The 22292-nt window shown below is 40.6% G+C and overlaps 1 protein-coding gene across 6 annotated transcripts in view; it reads right to left on the reverse strand.

Annotated features, from left to right (window-relative positions):
• RGS7 (regulator of G protein signaling 7) overlaps positions 1 to 22292 on the reverse strand; it is a 125498-nt gene that overhangs the window by 37076 nt on the left and 66130 nt on the right. For all 6 annotated transcript variants that reach the window (XM_080997754.1, XM_080997758.1, XM_080997757.1 and 3 more), the window contains exon 4: positions 8855 to 8905. In XM_080997754.1, coding sequence (XP_080853880.1) covers positions 8855 to 8905 — 51 coding nt within the window. The remainder of the gene's footprint in view (positions 1 to 8854; positions 8906 to 22292) is intronic.

Genomic DNA, 22292 nt, shown 5'->3' on the forward strand with positions numbered 1-22292 from the left:
CCTTGACCACTCTTCTTGTGATTGTTCTGTAAGCTTTTTGCCCCTTTACCTCTTCCTTGTCCATATTTGTTTGTGTTGTTGTCCACCCTCCTGTCTTCTTTCATTGAAATAAACAGATTAAAACCCTGGGTACACACTCTAATGAGTTGTCCTGCACACACCTGTGTATTTAACCACTTTACTGGAAGTGACTCCTCAGTGTTTCTCATCTATCAAATGGCACAAATATCCTCCGGTATGAATGCAACATGTAGATATATGTGGCTTTTATTAGTTTGACTTGCTGTGTATTATGTGGCTGGCTTTGATGGGAGTTTTTCCCATCTGGAATATCTGCTTTGTGCATTTTTAGTTCCCGCTTCTGTCTTGCAATGGACAACCATTATTCATGAGGCCACAAAAGTGGCTTGCCAGAATCCACCCCAGCCTCAGCAAATCATGCATATTTCATCTGTGAGATTTTGCAGAAAATGTGCCTGTGGACAAACACGCCAATAAAAGGCATTGCGGGGGGAGATTTAAGAAAATGGAAGGAGAAGAGTGCCAGGGTTGAAAAGTGTTTTGAAGGAAACAACCAGAATGATCCATTACTAAAAGCCATGGTCCTCTAGAAGAACACTCATAAATATGCCTGTAGAAGACAAATCAATACCAAACTTGTGTTTCTGTTTTCGCTATTCCCTCAAACCACCACAGAGCTAATCTAGCTGAGTGGAATCACAGCTGGAAACACTGACATCATAGGAGCTGTGTGCGGAGTTTTCATTGGCAGCCAGGATGGCTGGCTTAGGGGATTTATCACAAAACTTTAGTTCAGGTTTATGGCAGACATACTCTTTATTCAGGGTTGTTTCAGTTAATAGGGTGTATGTGGAAATTGGTTGTTTAAGGCAAAACTAGAACAGAGAACTGGGAGTTCCTGGAGTACAGAGGGAAGTGTGCCTATGCACAGCAAGGTTAGTGTTCTTGACCCTTACTTTTGCCACCTGGTTCCTTCTGCCTTATCAAACTAGTGTTCTCCATTATTATTGCTGAATCCTATGGCTCATAGACAATGTGCCCCTTTTCTCCATTTGGGGTTCCAAGAGGGCATGGCGGCATGAAACTCACTGCTGCCCCTCCCAGCTTATCAGGCCTTATTTTTATTTTCCGATGCAAGCTGAGAACATAGCTATGTCATGACATGGTATCATTCCACATGAGGATAAATGGGACTCCAATGGTTGTCACTAGCCAAAGGGAGGTTGCAGGGGTATTTAGTGAATGCTCCCCTCTGCCCCCAAAAGGGAAGGCAGCTTTGCCCCCTTTCACAATGGACTCTTTTCCTTCCTTCAGTGGAAAGTTTTGGCCCACTAACCCTGTAGCTGAGGATGCTTCTTGCAAATTGATGGTCACTTTTAAATAACTACAGCAAAATTGTTAATAACTCACTAGGGCAGTTATAGTACTCATAACATACAGAACTGATAAAGAAAGGTGTTTTGTTTATATATTTACACACACACACATTGCTCATAGGAACTAAAAAAATTAAAAAGGGATAAGCTAAATGTAAACATGTTATGTACTGGTTTCTCATCTCTTGGTTTCTGAACTCTTTCTAGGCACTTTCTAGGTCTGTGGTACTTCTAGAAATCCTAGATGGGAAGGCAGAAGATAGAGGAAGCTAGGAAATATAGAAGGGGTGGAAATGGACAGGGTTCCATTTTGAATATCATGGATATGAACTGGAAAGGAAAGTCTGAGGAAAAGGAATGTGGGACACAGAAGGATGGAAAAAAGCAGAACGCTGGGCCTCTGCAAGACATGGGCTAGTACCCCACAAAGTCATCCTGTTAGCATAACAGAACTTCTTCTCCCATGGCCCCCTCCAGTTTGCTCTAGGGGTTTTGCTCTAGCATTAACAGGGAAACTTTGTTGGCAACAACCCATGTTACCACACAAGACGATGTTTCTATTGCTAATGTAGAGGCTTCCTCCTCTCTGCCTTGCTTTGAGGAAGAGGGTTTCTCAAGGTGAGCTAGAAATCTTCCTTGAAATTTAGTTAAAAGTTGACAGTTACTTTAAAGTTATCTAATTTTAAAAAATCTAGCCAGTATGCAATTGTCCATGATATTTAGAACCAGAATATTGCTGTCTTAAAATAGTATATTTTTCAAAGACTCCCTAGGTTTGAATCTCTCAGTCATTGCTCCAGTTCTGTCACAAGCTGACATAAGAACATTTTTTTAAAACTAGTATTAGCATATAATTAGAACTGAAAGTTTAATGGGATGATATTTTTAAAATGATGAATACCACAATCCGTACAGTTGATGTCACAGCTGATGCTTCTGGTACCAGCAGATAAAAGGGTCATGGCATTCATCCACCAGTATCTCAGAAGTCTGTGCATACATGTTAAATATGTAAAAACAGCTGCTGGAACCTTAGGAATTGGTTATTCCATCACTGCCTTAGGAAGCACATCTTTAGGCATTCAGTATGAACATATCTTTGTCCATGGAGTTTTCTTGGCAGGGAAACTGGAGTGGCTTGCCAGTTCCTGCTCCAGGTGGATCACATTTAGTCAAAACTCTCCACTATGACCTATCCATCTTGGGTAGCCCTGTACAGCATAGCTCACAGCTTCTCTGAGTTATTCAAGCCCCTTTGCCACAGGCAAAGTGATCCCTGGAAAAGCCCCTGATGTTGGGAAAGATTGAGGGCACAAGGAGAAGGGGACGACAGAGGACGAGATGGCTGGACAGTGTTCTTGAAGCTACCAGCATGAGTTTGACGGAACTGCAGGAGGCAGTGGAAGACAGGAGTGCCTGGTGTGCTCTGGTCCATGGGGTCACGAAGAATCGGACATGACTAAATGACTAAACAACAACAACATGAACATGTGATGCGGCTTTCATGCATAGGGATGGAAGGATCTGTCTATTTCAGTTCTCTCAGTTTCTCATTTTTCCCATCTTGAATTCATTTCTCCATGTTTCTGCAGCAATTTGCAATTTATTTATTTTTAAAAAACGGGTGAAGATTCTTCAGTGAATTTCTTCTAATAGCCACATTCTTGTCTACCGTTTTGGCACAGTCTCCCTTGGGAGGTGGTTGACTCTCCTGCCTTGGAGGTTTTTAAGCAGAGGTTGGGTGGCCATCTGTCACGGATGCTTTAGTTGAGATTCCTGCATTGCAGATAGTTGGACTAGATGACCCTTGGTGTCCCAACTTTACAATTCTATGCTACTATGACCAACATATACTTCTTTTTTGCAAGTAGCTTCTCTTAATAGAATGCCATTTTGTATGTTCTTTTCGCTAATATATTCATTTTTATACACATTTCCCCCTAATATATGCATTTTTGTAAACAATGTTTGGTTGGAGAACAACGGTGCTAAATTTGGATCCTACTCACACAGTGCCTCCTCCTGGCTGACATGGATTGTACATGTGCTGGAGGTGGGTGTGGCCAACACATGCATCAATATCTGAGACCAAGGGTAGCCTGATCATGCGTGGCACCCTCATCAAGTGCTCCCTTCCTTGTTTTTTGTGTTTGGATTCTATTGACTGCTATGTACTGGTGGCTGGAAGCCAATATATAGGCTAGTATATTTGCAAGGGGAAAACCCGTGTTCAAAACACTTCGCGCAGAAGTGTAGTGAAGAAAATATGAAATAGTTTCATGTTTTCCACCATGAGCTCCTTTAAGACAAAAAAGATACACAAAGACAGCCTTCATTACAACAACACTTCTACAAAGATGTCATAATACTGGTAACTTGGAAGACAGAAAGCATTTAATTTTTGTAGTGTTGTGCAGTTGAGGCCTACACAGGGACAGAAAAAATCAGAGTGAGGAAATCGCCGGTAATGACGTATGTCCTTTGGAACCCCATGGTAGGCCGGCACCAGAACAGGCTTTCATTTTAAAATTTCTAACACTTCACTCCAGGAAAAATCTCATAAAGTCTGACTAAAGTTTACTTCAAAGACTTGGAAGCAAACTCCAGCTTATGAATTGTTGAAATTCAGCCATCCATGTTCTTTGATGGCTCTACAACAGTTTATGGTGGGAACGGGAAAAGGCCGACAAATTTTATTGGAATTATTGGCACGATATGGAACCGCAATCTCTGTGCAAGCATTCAAGTTAATCCTAGTTATCAGAACAAACCTGAGCACTTTAGTTCTTCTATAAAATCTCGTGGGGGAACTAATGGCCATTAGTGCTTAGGAACTTGGCTTTGGTTCACACTAATAAAGCCACAACTCTGCAATACCTCAAAGTGTGTTAACAAGAAACTTGCTCCTGGATTATCTATGACAGGATAGCACAACATGCACCAAGTGGGAGTGGTTTTGGCACTTCTTCAATGGTGATATAGTTTAGCCATTCTCAATCTAGGAAAGCGGGTGGTGCATCAAACATATCCAGGTACTGTTGTGTGCAAGGCACTGTGGAACCAAGTAAGACACTAGAGTGAAAAATCTGACTTGAACTTCCATGCTCCTTAAGAAATAATAATAAAAGTCTTCTGTTGCAAATACTTCCTAAACGAAAGGAGGAACACCATCATTTTAGGTTAAATAAAACAAATGCAAGCTGTATGAATACTAAGAGCTATTCATGGCTGCTAATACATTAACACAATGCCACTGAATCACAGCAGTGTGAAGATGAGATCTCTCCATTCTCGGCAGAAAGCTGTGAAGCAGTATATAGCCTGGGCATTGAGAAGGTCCTTGCTGCTCAATTGCTAGATGCCTCTGCCAATGATTTGAGGAAACATTTTTGCACAGGCTAAAAAGGCAACAGAATAAATATGGCCAGATAATGTTTGTGTTGCATTTTAAAACTTCCCTGCCATAACTATATCTATGTAGCACTTACTTTATACAGTGTTTTGCAATATTTATTGTGTCCACTTTCCCAACAGTCATTTGCAACTGCTTACAGATGGAAAAGTCAGACAATTAATACAAGGCCAACAAAATGGATTTACTTTGCTGGTAGCATTTGAACCCAGTTTTCTGGCCCAAAACCAGCTTCAATCACATTACACCAGGGGTCAGCAAACTTTTTCAGCAGGGGACTGGCCACTGTCCCTCAGACCTTGTGGGTGGCAGGACTATATTTTGGGGAGGAAAAATGAACAAATTCTTATGCCCCACAAATAACCCAGAGATGCATTTTAAACAAAAGGACACATTCTCCTCATGTAAAAACATGCTAATTCCTGGACCGTCCGGGGGCTGGATTTAGAAGGTGATTGGGCCTGATCCGGCCCCTGGGCCTTAGTTTGCCTACCCATGCAGTACACATTATCATTGGTAGCAGTAATAATAGTAGTAGTAATAATAGTAATAGTAGTAGCAGTAGTAGTAGTAGTAATAGAAGAAGAAGAAGCAGCAGTAGTAATAGTAGTATTTTCACATTGCCCTACCTCTCATGGAAGCCAAAACAAAAATAAAACACAGAAAAATAAAAACATCTATGTTACAGAAATCATCGACATATACAAATACAGATTCAAAACTGCTGCAGTTTTATAACAGTTATCTCCCCAAAGGCTGAGTGAACGAATACATCTTCTGGTGTCATTAGTGTGTGGGACAACTGTACTTCCAACCAGAAGGGAATTTCCAAAACCAGCAACACTATATGCCCTGTTCTGAAGTACCGCCTAGGTATACAATATTGACTCCAAAGCCATGCCCAAGCTGGAACCAAGCATGAACAGGACACATGTGCAAGATAGAAACTATGGGTGCTTCTCTAGGTACTATTACTGGGTAGGATTCCATCACATACCAGCATATTCAGGTTGTGAAGTCAAAGTTGCTTTGGCACTGCTGCGCCACAACAACACACACACCCTTTGACTTTTTGCTTTAAGAAAAGTGATAAGAAAGCGTGGTAGGAAGTGCGGGATAACACTTGTTTGACACAACATCATATAATCTCCCTGCGAACAAATCATAATGAACACTCAATAAACAGGTTTTCTGTTTATTGTGATCTTCAGATAAAGGGCAGTGAAATATACTCGGAGTTGCGCTCAGTACATAACAGGCAGTATATAAATTTAATAAAGAATAATATTCTAAGAGACTGTCCTGAAAGGAGTTTTCTCTACAAGGACACCTGCAAAAAGAATTTCATTTTAGGCAATGACTAGAGTGGCAAAGGAGGGGGAAATTAGGCAGGATTATGGAAGGGGTAGGAATGAGTGATAGAAAAGCAGTGTTTTAACTGACAGCTTGTGCACACCCAGGCAATGCTTCCCAGTTAGGAACATGTGCCATCTAGAAATAAACTCTGTACTGGTGCCATCAGTACCTGGTCCATGTTCACAGCACAGCTGGCTTTATAAGCACAACCATGGCATCCAATGCACCCTCAGATCCTGTAATAGCAAAGTCATTTCTCATTGCCACCCACTAGTGAATTCCCAGCTGAAGGCTTTTCTATACTCAGAACCAGCTCTGCTGGTTGAGGAGGAGGAGGTCATCGCAGCAAAAGAGAGCAGTGGCAAATAGCATTCACGCTTTGCATTCCCTTTGCTAAATTCCAAGTGGATTTCCCATTTACTTTAATCTGAGGGAAAATGGATGTCAAATTGCACAGGGAGTTGCAGGTAGGCAGTCCTAAGAATAGCAAGAGCTCACATGTAACAAATAACTGCGGCTTCCTACATTATATGCGCACTTCTGCAAATCACTCTCACGACAAAAATGAAATAAAGCGGGAAGGATTTATACCTGTGCTTACCAGAGATTATGTGGGATTACAGAAGCTAACAAAAGTTCTAAACCAAGCTGCACACATTTCCTCAACCATTTCAAAGGTGAAAATGGGGACACTACTCTGTTGCATGAGCATTTAGGACTAAGCCATGGTAGACAATTGTAGTCGTTTAGAATGCTTAGTCCTTAAGGTACTGTAAAACCATTTGTTCCATTTATATTATAATTTCTGATGGTCTGAAACTTTGCCTCTCCAGTTCCACAGGGCCATTAGCTGGCAGGGGGAATTGGAGACTTTTGTAGTAAGTTGGGGAAAACTCTAAGGTTTTTCAAGGGCACGGGCTTACCATGTTCCACAAGGCAGCAGAAGCTTTCACAGTCTCTCTCTTTTACTCAAAAAAATGTTTTGCCACCACATGGTGCTGGAACCACAATAAGCAGCAGACCAGCAGCTGTCCTCATTGGTATCAAAATGGCCCCATGGAAACAGGACTAAGTCATAGGATGGCATTGTTTCCAGTGGCACTGTTAGTAAAAAATATTTTTATATGCATAATTGCTTTATCTATGTTTCACTGATGTTTTCTTTGTTAAATCACTTCAAGATGTTTTATATGGCATGATTCATAAATGGAACAAACAAACAGATGCATTAAAAAGGTGTCTGCCCCCCCAGCACTACCTGTCCCCCTAAGAAGACCATTTTTATGCCATTCATCTGCATCAAATGAGCCAAAGGTAGAATCATAGAATTGTAGTGTTGGAAATAACCCCGGGGGTCATCTAATCCAACCCCCTGCAATGTAGGAATCCTAGGTGGGCTTGAACCACCAACCTTCTGGTTAGCAGCCAAATGCACTGACCCATTGTTCCTTACTTATTATAGAATAAATGAATTTAGGCTTCCTGTCAAACAACAGACAAAATATGAGCAGAAAAATTGAGTTAACTTACGGAGAGAGTCTTCCACTCACAAGATTCCTTCCATTTGTGAAAGTTTCTTTCATTAATGGAGGCTACTTCCATTAATAAAAGGCAACCTTTGGGACCAGCCCAATATGGTTAGATATGACGCTTCAGATATTAAAGCTCATTCTTTTTTCTCTTCACCTCACTGAGATTTGCAACATTTTCCTTTTTGTAGTATTGCTATATAAAATTCTCCTTGCCCTGTTCAGTTTCTATATTCTCAAGTGTTTTTCTTGCCCCCAAGAGAAATGAAATGTATGTTTGTATGCTTGTATATTCGTAATATGTGTGTATTAATGCTGAATTATTTTAACAATAAAAACTTTTCAAATTAAAAAAAAAAGAGAATACATATATAAAGTTACTTAAGCCAAGACCAGTTGCATTGAAACTATTTGTGGTGAGATAAAACAGATTTCTTTTTCTGTTAAGGTATTTTTAAAGGTGGAGTAATTTGTATATGCATCTATAAAATGTGTCATCACTCTGCATTTGTCAGCCTATATTTTATTTCTATGTACTCTTACTGTTAGCGTGAATGATTAACTCAATAAATCCCTGTTTTTCACATGTTGCTTGTGAAAGTTTGTTTCAAGGAACACATTTTTAAAATATATTCTAATTATGGTTTTGATGTAATAAACTTGCTTAAAGAATTTACCTGGGCTATCTCATGATTCTGTTAAGACGGCCAATGCTTGTTTATGGGAACACTCAGTGCTTGATGTTCAAAGATCCTAAACACATGATCAGGAATGCATGTGAGAAGTCCACATCCTTGTGTGTAAACATCACACTTGCAAACACTGAAGGGAAGGGAGCCTAAAAGTCAGCTCAATTCACAGGGGTGCAAAGTTTTCATAAACCCCTTCCAACCATCCATGGATCCTGCAAAAATGATCTGATAATCCTGTGGAAAACTATCATGTGACTCAATATTTCAAGGTAATGACTCCTACAGAGGTTTCCAAGAACAGAGTGCCACTTCTTAAAAGCCTACTGTGATCACAGTTTTTGGAATCCTCTAACTCTCTGAAACCATCTTCCATGATGTTATGATTATAATGGGAACAACAGGAAGCTTAGACAGCTTTCCAAAAGTACAAAGGGGATAGCGTTCAATAAACAAAAACAATATATTTACCTGGGTCTTCTATAGACAAATTCTTTGTTAACCACTGAACGATGTCAGAACCTAGAAAAAAATGTGAAAAATAATTAAAATGCAGCTGCTATATTTTAAACATGTATCACATTCTAGAAAAGAAAAGTTTCCCCAAGAGTGCCCATTTTTATTAAGCTGCCTAAATCTGCAACAATCTGCACTTTCCTTGGAGTAAGCTCCATGGAATACAAAATGAAAAATGTAGAACTGGACATAGTCTGTTTCCCATTGTCAAAGAAATATTTATCATGGACACTGGTCACAATGAGGCCCTCGCACCACAATGGTGTTATTGCACGCATGTTGATGTGGGCTTTCACTTTAATTATTCAATATCTGCTTATTTAATTTGGACTTTCACAATCTACCGTGTTTTTAATATTCTGTGGGGAACCGCCCAGAGTGGCTGGGGAGGCTCAGCCAGATGGGCAGGGTATAAGTAATAAATTATGTTGTTGTTGTTGTTGTTGTTGTTGTTGTTGTTGTTGTTGCTGCTGCTGCTGCTGCTGTGCACAGGTCCTACATTCTGGCAGTAGATTTGATAGCAGCTCGCATTGGGTTTCCCTATATTGTCACGGTATTATGCTCAAGTACTGTATGTACATAGAATAAAATAGGCCCTGCAAAGCTATGGCTTCCAGGAGAGCATCCCTGGGACTGTCAGGTGCATCAGATCTCTCTCATCAAGGACAGCTTGCATAGTTTAATCCCTTTGCTTTCCCTCTCATTGTTTCCAATAATTTGGAAATTGTTTAAATAAAAAACTAAAAAATTGCAAACTGGTGTGGAAATGGGGAACTGAACTTAAGACTGGAAAAATGAGAAAGAGAAAAACTTAAATTGACAGATTTGCCTTTGCCTACAAAAACCGTCCCTGTGCTGCAGACACCGTTAGTTTGTTCTGCATCCCATAAAAAAGCAATGTAGCATTTTATTCCACATTCCTGATTGATTGATTTGTTACAAGCATGTAAAAACAGCTTAAAATCCAAAAATCTCAATTATGTTCCTATCTAGCTATTGAACTTTGCTCATGGATTTTCCTGTTGTGCATTGTCTTTACCTCTGAGGCCTGCTGTGTGTTTCTTGCACTCTTGTGTCCCATCTACACTGTACATTTTAAGCACACGGCTTCTCCCGAAGAATCCTGGAAACCGTAGTTTGCTAAGGAATTGTAGCTCTTTGAAGGGCAAGCTCCTGTTGCCATGATTGCTTGGGAGAAGCCACACACTTTAAATGTATAGGGTGGGTGGTGTAGAGAGAGCAACTTTTTGCATGGGTCCTGAAGTTTTCTCAGTCATTGCTCAATTTGATATCCCCTCCATGCAATGTTTCTCAGCTCCTGCACATACATTAGCAAGTTATATAATGGGGGGGGGGGGTAATTCATGAACTAAATGTACAGCAAAACTTTGGCTAAGCAAAAATTATCTTCTAATTGCAAATTCCAATTAGAACTTCAGTTGCATAACCCTGTGTTGTGAATAAGGAATACAGGCAATACCAAAGATGGTTATTAAGTCGCCACAAACTTGTCCACCCACTTCACAGCAGAGGTGACACCACCTTCCCCTTAAAGGCATAATGCACACAAGACATCTCCTTTATGCCGAGTATTTTTGGGCTTGTCATTTCTGTGGTGGCCACAGAATCAAGTTTCTGATGTACTTTTCAGGCGATGTATTACACAATGGAAAGATGTTAGAAAGGTACATGTTAGAAAATTACTAAGTCAGCTTCAGGGGCCACTTTTCCCACAAAGTAGTTACTCAAATCAAAACATTTCAGATATGAACCTAGGGAGAGAATATTTTGGTCAAAGCTGTTGGCAAGTCAAATTAAAGTACACAGATCAGTTAATCTGCTGTTCATTTAAAGCAGTTTAATCATAATGACTTCAGAAGAGCTAAAGAAATTCAAATACTCCAGCTTAACATCAGGAATTCAACATTTCCAATTTTCAGCTTTAGCCAGAGGTACAATGCCGACTTCACAAAGTGCATTACAGTATCTTATGTTTCATATTTTATTACTGTTGTTTCATAAAATTTATGCACTGCTTAGTTCGTAAAAGCAGTTTACAAAAATAATAAAACAATTTAAAATTGCTAAAAAAAACTTAAAACAATTATTTAAAACATTTAAAAAAATCAGTGATAAACTAAGACAGTTTAAAAACTCATCAGCGTTATGCATGTCTGGTTATATGTGGATTTAACAGTATATTGTATGGCAGTTGCCTATATATGAGGCATGTTTTTAGTCACAATTTCACTTGACTTTTTTAAAAATACAGACATCATGGGAAAAACAAGCCTCACCTTCTTGGTGTTGCTATTATAGATGATTATGATCAGCAAATCTGTTCCACCAAACTATTCCACTAAGCTTATACTGTATTTTACGACATTAATGCACATCTACATAGAACTAAAATGATTATGCAAAATTATCTAGCAAGACAAGATTCCTAAATTATATAGGTCTTACAGTTATCCCTCATGAAGAGAAAATATTTATTCTTGCATCATCAGTACACCCTTTCATTACAGTTACCGTAAATGTCAATAATAAAAAATCAGCTTTAATTTATGTCACTGCAAATCAAGAGTTACCCAGCAGTCAAGGAAATTGGCACACCACAAACACATCTAATTTTTTTTAAATGTGATCATAGAATCATAGAATTGTATAGATGTGAGGATCCTAATGCTGTGTATAAAATATAATTATACTTTTCACTTGGAGCATTTGAAAAGCCAAAAAGAATTCCGCCTTGGGATTCAACGGGGCTTTTATAAGTGTTTCAGGCACCTTCACAGAAACAAAATATGTCCCTCCTCCGGGATCAGTCAGAGATATGTCAGTGTAAGTCCTCCATCCCAGCTCAGCCAACTTATGAGCTCAGGCCAGGGTAAGTCCTGAAAAGGGCGGGGGCAGCATGGGGCAGCAGCAGAACCAGTGCTATTCCAAACTCTGTTCAGCCCAGTCAAAGACCTAGCAACCCAGCAGAAATTACACAGGCAAAAAGGGGTGGTGTAAGACAAACTACGGTATATTTTAAAGCTTAATTTCCCTCTGCCAGGCTGAGGCCAGCTCAGGCAGCTGTAGCCCAGCTCCAAAGCACAGTTTGGGGTAGGGTGAGTTACACCAATATAATCTACCCCCATCATAAATTAGACGGACTTCCTTGCCTGTGCTGCCCCAACGAACCTCTACCAGGTCCCCCTACTGTTGGCTTAAATCCCAGTGGGTGCCAGCCACCACTGCCTAGTCTCAGCAAGTTTCTTTCTCTTCCCTTTTCCACAGATTGATTTCACTGCATTCTAGCTGTACTATGTGTATTAGCACATGTTCTTAGAACTGATAGCTTGTATGATGATTATTATTATTGCAAATTCTTCTAAAACTAGGCTATTTTGTTAGTGTATTGTTTATACAAACATGTGCCAATTAATTCTATGAAGACCTGTTTTTAATAAGTGTCAATTCCCTTTGGATGCAACAGAATTATTTGAAATTTATTTTATTTTCCTTGACCACATTAATCCACGTGCACCTAGGTCCAGTGGCATGTGAGCAGCTGCTCCCACAGGACCCAACAAGGGAGTTCTGGGTGTTGGGATCCTACCTGAGCAGGTGGGGGGACGTAATCCCCTCTCCACCTATCAGGTGCTTGATTGGCCAGTGGCAGGCAGGCTTGGATGCAGGGCTGGCTTTGGGGGCAGGAATGATGAAGCAGACAGGCTTCCCTCAGGTCTGCTGCTGGTGCATTTAAACAACCTGCACCTGGAACTCCTACCTGGTTTTGTCATGAACTGGCAGGATTTTAGGGAGGAGGAAGAGGATCCTGGTGAGCGGTGCAGCTGGGAGTGGGTCACATGGGAGCAAGCTGGGGATGGGGAAGGAGAGGTCATAGTAGACAATAATCACAGGGTGACAGAGGATGATGAGGGGTCAGGGGCTGGTGCACAGGAAGCTGAGCAGCGGGACCCGTCACCAGAGCCAGTGAGACCTCCATCCCCATGAACATGTCGGGTCCTAAGGCGTAGGGAACAGCGGACAGGGCATTCCAGGAAGCAGAGGCAGGCCAGGGCCTGCAGCCTAGTTCACTAGCTGGCCAGGTGGGGAAGGAGTCATGTGATTCCTCAGCTGGGGCAAGCTGAGAGCAGGTGAAGGTCACATGCCTCATGAAGCCCAGATGCTACAATCAGCAGACACAGTATAAGAAAGCAGCAGAGCTGAGGTACTGTGTCTGCTCAACTGCCCGTGCTGAGGGACCTCGCCTAGGATTCTCCTTGGACCTTCATGGGTTTCTACTGCGAGACTGACTGCTGAACTACTGTCTTGGCTTACTTGGACTGACCCCAGACTGTGTTTCCTGATCTTTGGACTTGGCCTGAATGGATTGGCTTCTGGACTTGGAACTTTGTTGTATGGATTGGCTTTTGGGAAATGGAACTTCGTTGTGTCAATTGGCTTCTGGGTGTGGAACTTCGTCTTGGCACAATGTCTGCCAAGTAGTATTGCAGGGGATCAGGACAAGTGTGCTGTGTCCTCATTTAATCTAGTCAGTGGAGACAGAGGGCAGCCCGAAGCCTTGGCCTGCAACTGCAGACTTCCACGCACACTGTGCACTTCATAACAACCCCCATAATGGCACCTGTGGTTAGACCCTAACACTTACCCTGAGATTTGTAACAATGTAAATGGTGGCTGCCCTCCTCTATATACTAGAAAGAGAGCAATATTTTTCCACAAGCATCATCTGACTCTTATCAAGTGTACTTGAACTGAACTTGTTTCACAGTAAGCTCAACTCCTCCTGCAAGGATTGTTCTGAAAAGGAGCCTTGCTTGATTTGATCACCTCTCTGTTGCTGCTGAGAACACTAAATGAGGAACAATAATTTCTTAAGAACAGGTATGAAACTTCTGTTGCCTCTACAAAAGAACAATATGATTTTCTTTGGCTGAACGTTCTTAAAAGAAGTGAAGTAACTAGTCTGTTTCTCCACCACTACCCAATCTAATGTTAAGCCACTTTAAGCAGCTCCAAGTATTTATATGGTTTGCTATTTTAAAAATATGTGAAGAAGCTCCTTTGTTCCCTGGAGGCGGTTCAGCTCTTGTGTGTTAACTGAGTGCAAATTTTCACAGCTCAGTTGCAAGAAACTCATAAAAGAAGGGGGAGACTGGGAAGCACAGCAGCAGGCTCAGTTACAGGGGCTATTCGATTAGCCTTCATTAACGGTGTCACAACAGAGCCATGTTTTCACATCATCTCCTTTCTTCCCAAGTTATATTCCACACAGAAGCTGAACTAATCCTTTTCTCTAAAAAGCATCAGTAACACTCTGCAATTTGCACATCAATAACCTCCCCCATAAAACAGTAACAGCTGCTTGTGACTGTTAGTCACAGTTTAGCAATACAAGAACAAGCCTAGGTAAGCCTCGGACTTACGGTACATGCTCCCCCTCCTCCCCTGACATGGCCAAGATGAGACGTTCAGAAGCTTTCACTTCCATTTTTGATTACGCACAACTTGCCATCTCTTTTGAACCCAACAAACGGTGGTTAACTTTAACTACAGGTTACTGAAACAAGTCAACTTAAAACCGTAGGATAAGAAATTGGCTTGTGTCCACAAGCTGGTTAAGTTTAACCACAGTTTAGCCACACTTTAATGTTTCATCCAACCTCTAATCTAACATGGAAGCAGAAGCTTCCAGTCTCCTCCTTGGGACCACAATGGAGGAGGTGTAGAGGGAGGCAGCATGTAAACTGTGGCTCATCCTTGTAACACCAACACATAATTTAACATTTTGTGCAAACTCTCCCATTGTCTACTAGGCTACAACCTGAGCTTCACCTTCAGTATCTATCCTGTTGTGCTCCAGCTCCATTGTGCTTAGCTGACTATGACTTGCAGCCTAGTGCAAACAATGTGCATGCATAAGTCTGTTTCAGTGCGTAGGGTGGCCTTTCTGTTTCAAGGTACAAGAGTACCTTAACAGCTAAAGTACAATAAGTCTCCTCAACTTCAAGTCCCCTCAACGGGGCTCTTCACTAACAACATGGTTGACATACTTATTAAACAAAGCACCTGCTGTTGTTTTCCTGTCTCTGAAACACTGCAATGCTCTGCAAGAGGTCAGTGGGACAATGGATGAAGTTTAAGTATTTGCATAGCAAATTTGCTTAAATTAGCCAATTTTCATGCTACATAAAATGAACTTGAGCCAGTTTCCTTGTTTACTCACTATCTGGAAAGCAGCCTGAATGACTTTTTATCAGCCTGTTTACATGTAAATATTAATATGAACAAAGAAGCAAGGTTAGCCAAGATGATTTCATACTTGCAAGACTTTTCTGTGAAAGAAGAACATGTCATCCATCTATCCGTGTTATTATAGTTTGACAGCTAATCAGACTTTCTGTACAAGCTGGTGTCCCATTCTACATTTCCTGCTCCCACACACCTACAATTAGAATATTACATTTGCCTCAGTTACCCATTTATATCATTAGGTTAAATAAGAACCAGATTAAATAAGCTGCAAGAATTGTCATTCATATTCTCATTAATGTGTAAACTGTTCTATGTGGGTCTCTATTTAACATGAGACTGTTGCTGACATACCGGTAACCTTAGAGTAAGACTAATGAAACCTGCAATCTAAGAATCTAAAAATCCGGGAAGTTGGTTGGAGCCACTAGGATTGTTGCAGTGTTACCTCTGATGAACAGATGTTAGTTTGTAGCAAAACCTTGTTTTGGTCTCATATTCATTCATGTGAATGCACTAGCCAAGATTATCATTTGAAATTTGTTATGCCGGATTTCGAAAGTGCCACCTAAAAGAGCAAACCCTGTCACTATAAACCTGACAGCCCTAAACTGTAAGAACATGCTGTCTTTCCGACATCAAGCACTATGATCCTCGAGAACAAATTCTAAAAAAAAATATGAGCATCTCTGATGGCTAAGGTTATATTTGTACTGTAGTGTCACCCTAGTCACTTCTTGCACTAGTTTCCCTCAGCTGTTTGTCAATCCCCATACAACTGTAACCATTTGGGACCATATATTAACATATTACTGTTGCTATAAGAAGGTTGCTATTAGGAATGTAGGAAGCTACTTTATCCTGATTTAGACAGTTGGTATATCCAGGTCAGTATTGTATCTACACAGACTGACTGACTGACTGGTTCTCAAAGCTTTCAGACAGGACACTCCCTCAGACCTTCCAGAAGATGTCAAAGCTTGTACCTAAGACCTTCTTCATTCAAAGCATGTGCTATACCACTGAGCTAAGGTCCCCTCCCATTGTTAAATGTTTATTATTAACTATGGTAGTAATCAAAATGCCTTCAGGGCAACTTGTCCTTCACCATCCACGATAATGCTGCAGTGATTATTTGGCAATAACATCAAATGACAAAGACAGTGGTGCCAACTCATCCAAGTAGCACTAGCTAGCATTTTGGTCAGCTCACAATATCATAAGTTACAAGAATATACTGTAAACTTGAACAATTATGGTTGAAACAACATCCCACCATTCCACCTTAATCCTGTGTCCCTAAATGTAATTACCTGGAAGGCAATTTCTTTAAAGCCTTGCTAGGCTAACCCCCAAGTAACAAAAGAAATGAATTAAGACTGTGGCACAAAATTCCTTTTAATAATATGGTGTCATTGCTGTTTTTTGACATTGCAAACTGATCTGTGTACAGTGGTACCTTGGGTTAAGAACGTAATTCGTTCTGGAGGTCCGTTCTTATCCTGAAACTGTTCTTAACCTGAGGTACCACTTTAGCTAATGGGGCCTCCCGCTGCCACCGCCACACGATTTCTGTTCTCATCCTGAAGCAAAGTTCTTAACCCGAGGTACTATTTCTGGGTTAGTGGAGTCTGTAACTTGAAGCATCTGTAACCTGAAGCATCTGTAACCCAAGGTACCACTGTATATTATCGCAGCAATGCTTACAACAGCTCTGTAAGGTAGACCTGTATTTTTATCCACAGATGGCAGGTGGGGAAAAGAGGCTGAGAGGATACTAGCATGTTTAATACCATCTTGTGAGTTTGTGGCTGAGGGATGATTTGAGAAAACAAAAGTGACAGGCCCCAAGGCGCAAATAATAATAAATCCTTACTGATTACATGACACATTTCAAGGCTATTTGGCTGTTCCCCAGAGAAATCTAGAATACTGTAGCAAAGCATCTTCTTAATAACAGTGTTCAGGTTTTATTAAATACATTTGAATGCCACCTTTCTCCTTCAGCAGTTGAAGTGAGATGAAACTCAAAAAGTGCCTAACAATGCAATCTAACACATGCCTACACAGCAGTAAGACCCACTGAGTTCAATAGGTCTGACTCCCATGTAAGTGTGTACAGGACTTACTCTGAAAAACCATTGGAAGACTTCAGGAAGTTTGATATTTCTGATATATTTAAAGGATTATCAGTGGCACTTGTAATTTTCTGACTTCTGCCTGAGACTCAGAACTGTGCATTTTGTTATCTTCCACATGATGTAAAGGCCACTCCTGGATATCTAGTGGAATATACTGGACATTTAGCATTCTATTTCTATCCCCATATTATTTTCAGGGGGGGAAATCAGTTTGCAACTCCGTTAACTCAAAAAATCATGGGAGTTTTCCATTATAATTTCATGCTTTTTACTGCAGTGTAAAAAGCAGCGTTGGAAGTCAGTACAAAAGTGCTAGCATTATAACTAGGAAAACTTACTCAATAAACCCCATGTCCAACTGCAGCCCTGGTTAGTCCCTTATACAAGACTTCATGCATCTGAAGAAGTGGACACTGGCATACAATAGCACATGCCAGAATACATTTTTTAGTCTTGAAGATGCCTGAAAGCTGTGTTGTTTTGTGCTTCAACAGACTGATATGGAATTTTCTTCTCATTCTGAGACCTTAGCTTAGCTTATTTTGACCCTTCTGAATTTTATAATGTTACTCTCAACAGGGCAGCCGAGAGAATCTGAGAATGTTCTTTCTGTAGCTTTTGTTAACAGAATCTTCTGAAGTTCCTCTATTTTTAGAGATGTAGTTCAAGATATTTTTGTCATGGTACAGCAAATGTCTGAGCGGAGGGCAAACTCCATGCACTCTGTACTCCACTGCAAAATGAGATCGCCTGGCTGAACCTCCTTTCTCCTCTGTGCTATGTGATTATTTAAACCTCCACAAAGTGAGCTTGCCCTGTCACTACAGCAGTTTTATATCTGTCAATTTTTCATTCCAGAAACACAAAAAGAGAGAGCCACAAACTCCATGCTATGAGGAGATGTTGGTGCTCCTGACACTGAGATTTACCCAACTGGTGTTGACCTGTGACAGGGCCTTTTCAGTGGTGGTCCCCCATTTTTGGAGTGCCTTCCCTGGTGAGGTGTGTCTGTCTCCATCATTATTAACTTTCAAGATGATTTTGAAAATGTTCCTGTTTCCCCAGGCTGAAGGATACTATCCCTGGCAACTCTCAGATTACTAGATGGAAGAATATTTTTAATTCTTGTGGAGGAGCACAAGAGCGCCACTCTTCCCTCACAGTTTATCACTGGATGATGTGGTCTATCTACTGTTCAGTTCTCTCTTCCTTTAGGACTGCAGCCTATTTGTTTATTTATTGAATGTGCAGTTTGTGTTATATAGTATTAATAGGTTAGTTGTTATTAGGCCATTATTTGTATCTTTTACAAGACGGTCATTTGCTTGCATCTATTTTTAAACATGCTACCTTTTAGTTTATTGTCCCCCGTGGAATATGTACTTGGAAGACATCAGACAAAAACATGTTAGGTCACATCTGAGCTGTTGTGCAACTCTTACACATCTAGCTACTACAGATAGATCAAGAGGAGTGTGAGTAATGGCTAAGAATAAGACAATGGTTATTTATTGTCTGGAAAGAGCTACAGAAAAGCAGACCTGACTTTCATTTCACAACACATTTGATGTAAACTTGGCTTGTTTTCTCTTTCTGCCACGCATTTTGCTGTGTAATTAAGCTAATCGCAGTTTATATTAGTTTATATTAGTTTCCAGGCTTAATAATCTATTGCACATATTTTTAAATATATCTATTTGCAAGATTCCTCAAGACCATTTGAAAACCTGTTTGCTTGTAAAGGTTAAGGGAAACGTTTGATAAAGCATTTGAGATTTTATTCTTAGCAATCTTGCACTCAAGCATAGATGTTTAAAGGGCAAAATTGTGACATGAGAAGAGCTTGTGCAGTACTGACGTCAGTGGGCCTGGCATACGCACACAGGATTGATTTTGGCTCCATGCTTGCTTTTCGTTTTTCCTTTTTGAGTGGGTTAGTTCATTTACACTGTTCTGAGCAAAACATACTAATAGTAAGCCATACTTACTAGGGATGGGGGAGGAAATCAATTTAGTTTGCGTTTAAAGGTGAACCTAACTCGCACTTTTCAGAATGATACGCGAACCAAAACACACTCGTCCTTTGAAATTCACGCTTCTCTTAATTTCGCAATGCAGTTCTCTAGCCACGTAATGTGTAGAAAAATGCATACGCTAAGGTAAAGTGTGCATTCATTGAAAATAGCACCAAAAGAACATTATATTAAGGGAAATTGCTTTGCAAATAAATGTATACATATTAGGAATGGATTCATACAAAAATGTGTTTATTAGCAGAAATTCACAATAAAACGCTGGTGAATTTTCATGAGGACTTAAAAAGAAAAGAAAAATCAAACTGATGTGGAAATGTGAAGAACTAAAGATTGGGAAAATGAGAAACTGAGTGAGGATATCTCTAATAATTACCCAAGGTGCTGGAAATCTTGGAATGAGCACCACCAGCAGCTATGGTTTGGTCCAGGGTTTTCCCCAGTTCTCACTACTACCAGGGCAGAACTGGACACATGGCAGCAAGTATAGGATTCTCAGACCTATATTTGTTACTAATGAGGAAGTAGTGGTTGAGGAATTTGCAGGGAAGAAAGAATGGACCATAAGAGCACTTTACGCCTTCCACCCCATTTCCCCCAGCCATTCCCCACTCCCAACTCCTGCTGTCATGCATGTTCTAAGGCAAAATTGGATAGGCGTTGCAAAGCAGAAATAATAGACAGGGGAAGGGTCAAGCACTCCAGCCCACTAATTCTTCCCTGAAAATGCCCCTCGCCTTGGTGCTTTGAACACTGGTAGCAATCATGATGGTGAAGATCCAATATACACCACCAGTGCGCTGAGTATTTGCAATCAGTATTTGCAAAGTTTCTGAGTATTTGCAATCAGATTTCTTTATCAGTGACAAAGGACAAGACTAGTGGGTCATCTAATATGCATGACCATTTACGGTGGTTGTTTGCACAAAGAAAATAGATATGCCCTCGTATGCTGATCTGTTTTTTGTTTGTTTTGCAATGTCAGATTGGATGGTAGATCATTGACTGGCCACAAATGCTGGTCTGTAACCTTCTCTTAAGTCTTAATGGTGACACTATATTATTCCCCAGGGTTAGCATATTAATCAGTCTTTCCCCCCTTTGAGCATCAAATAATAAAATGCTTTCTAAGATTTGACAAAGGTCCTTATAGTTAAAGCTATGGTTTTCCCAGTAGTGATGTATGGAAGTGAGAGCTGGACCATAAAGAAGGCTGATCGCCTTCTGAGAGGACGAGATAGTTGGACAGTGTTCTCGAAGCTACCAGCATGAGTTTTTAGGCTTTTAATTGCTTTCAGAATTTCTTCTTCTCCTATTGGTTCATTCAGTCGGTCTTTCTTATCTGTCGGAATCCGTTGCACCTCTCTCTAGCTTTGAGTGTATTCTAAGTCAGGTACCTTCTTTCAAATCCTAATGATATTGTTATCCAGGCTTACCATATTAATTTTCTTCCTAACACAGAACTCACTCATCAGTCACAGCTCTGACTTCACTCCATAGCCAAAAACACAGATAGGTGGGAGCAGTCAGGCTTATCTTACAGAAATCACTTAGAAGAGTACCTGGATATTTTGCTTCATAACTTTATTTTTAGACGGGTTAGGGCAGAGCTTTCCAAACTTTTCATGCTGGTGACACACCTTTTAGACATGCATCATTTCGCGACGTAGTGATTCAGTTTTGCAACATTTTGTGACACAGTAATTCAGTTTTACTAGCAGACCAGATGTTAAACTAACCTCTTTCCAGCCATGGGAGGAGAATGGGGAGCATTTGCATGATACACCTACACACTGTAGCTGACACACTAAGATGTCATGACAGTTTGGAAAGTTCTGAGCTAGAGACTTGGCTGTAGAGCTGGTACATCAGTACCCAGTGGCAGATTAAAGGTAAGTGCAATATGCAAGAATTGGGGGGCTCTGCAGCTGATGGCCCACCAAATTATTAGCATACATCACTGAGAGGATACATTTGAAACGTGACTACAAACGATGAATTGCTATTGTTGTAGTCCAGTATTTCGTATTCTAGCATTGTAATGTGCTGTTGCCACTCTTCATTTCTACTACACCATGAATGAAGTTAGTGGAGGCCTGGTCCATTTGGGTGGGGGTCACCAAGCCAGTGCCTGGGAAGTCCAGCTTGGGAAAGATCTAGCCTACATACACAATGTACCTTCAAAGGACATCAAAGCGCTGTTTGTGAGATTTGTAGGCTAGCTGCTGTCAGAGACGGAATGCAGGATCAGACAAGCACAGCAAAGGGTTCTTAGATTTTTATAGTTATCCTAGCTATTCATAGTTATGGTCCTATTTTACATTGAAAGATAATGCCTCAAAACCTACATTGTACACAGGTGAGAGAGCAGACATCCATCTGACAGCAGCCCCAACTTTCCCAGGGTGGTCTATCCAGTGTAAAACTGGAGCATATGACACCTTGTTGTTTGGTTTCTCAGTGCAATCTATTTTCATCATTGGTTGGTCACCAAATTCACATAGCTAATACTTCCTCAACCTGTTTTGTCTGTGAGTGTACAATGGAGGTCAGCGACAAAATGGAAAGGCAAAAGGGGGAGAGCGTTCCCGTTCCAAGACATTTTGTTCTGTTCTGCTGCACCTTGAATTGTTCTGCCAATCCTGGGCAATGTTGTTTAAACAATCCTGTTGCTATGGCAGATTGAAGAGCATAGAAGTGAAGCAGCTATTCCTTGTCCTCCGTTGTACTAGGCACAATCACGTGAAATTGCAGGAGCCTGTAAATTACCATCTGCGTGCATTTCACTGTTTGTAAGTTTGGCTGGCATTAATAATACTTCTATCTCCAGGGCCTAAGTGCACAGTCACATCAAGATTGATAATTTTTTCAGCCTAATTACCACCAAGAGATTAATTTCTCACAACACTTGATTGAAAACTCTGGAATCTAATAATTTAAAGTTTGCTAACT

The sequence above is a fragment of the Podarcis pityusensis genome (genome assembly GCF_964106645.2).
Source record: "Podarcis pityusensis genome assembly, chromosome: 3".
Lineage (NCBI taxonomy): Eukaryota > Metazoa > Chordata > Lepidosauria > Squamata > Lacertidae > Podarcis > Podarcis pityusensis.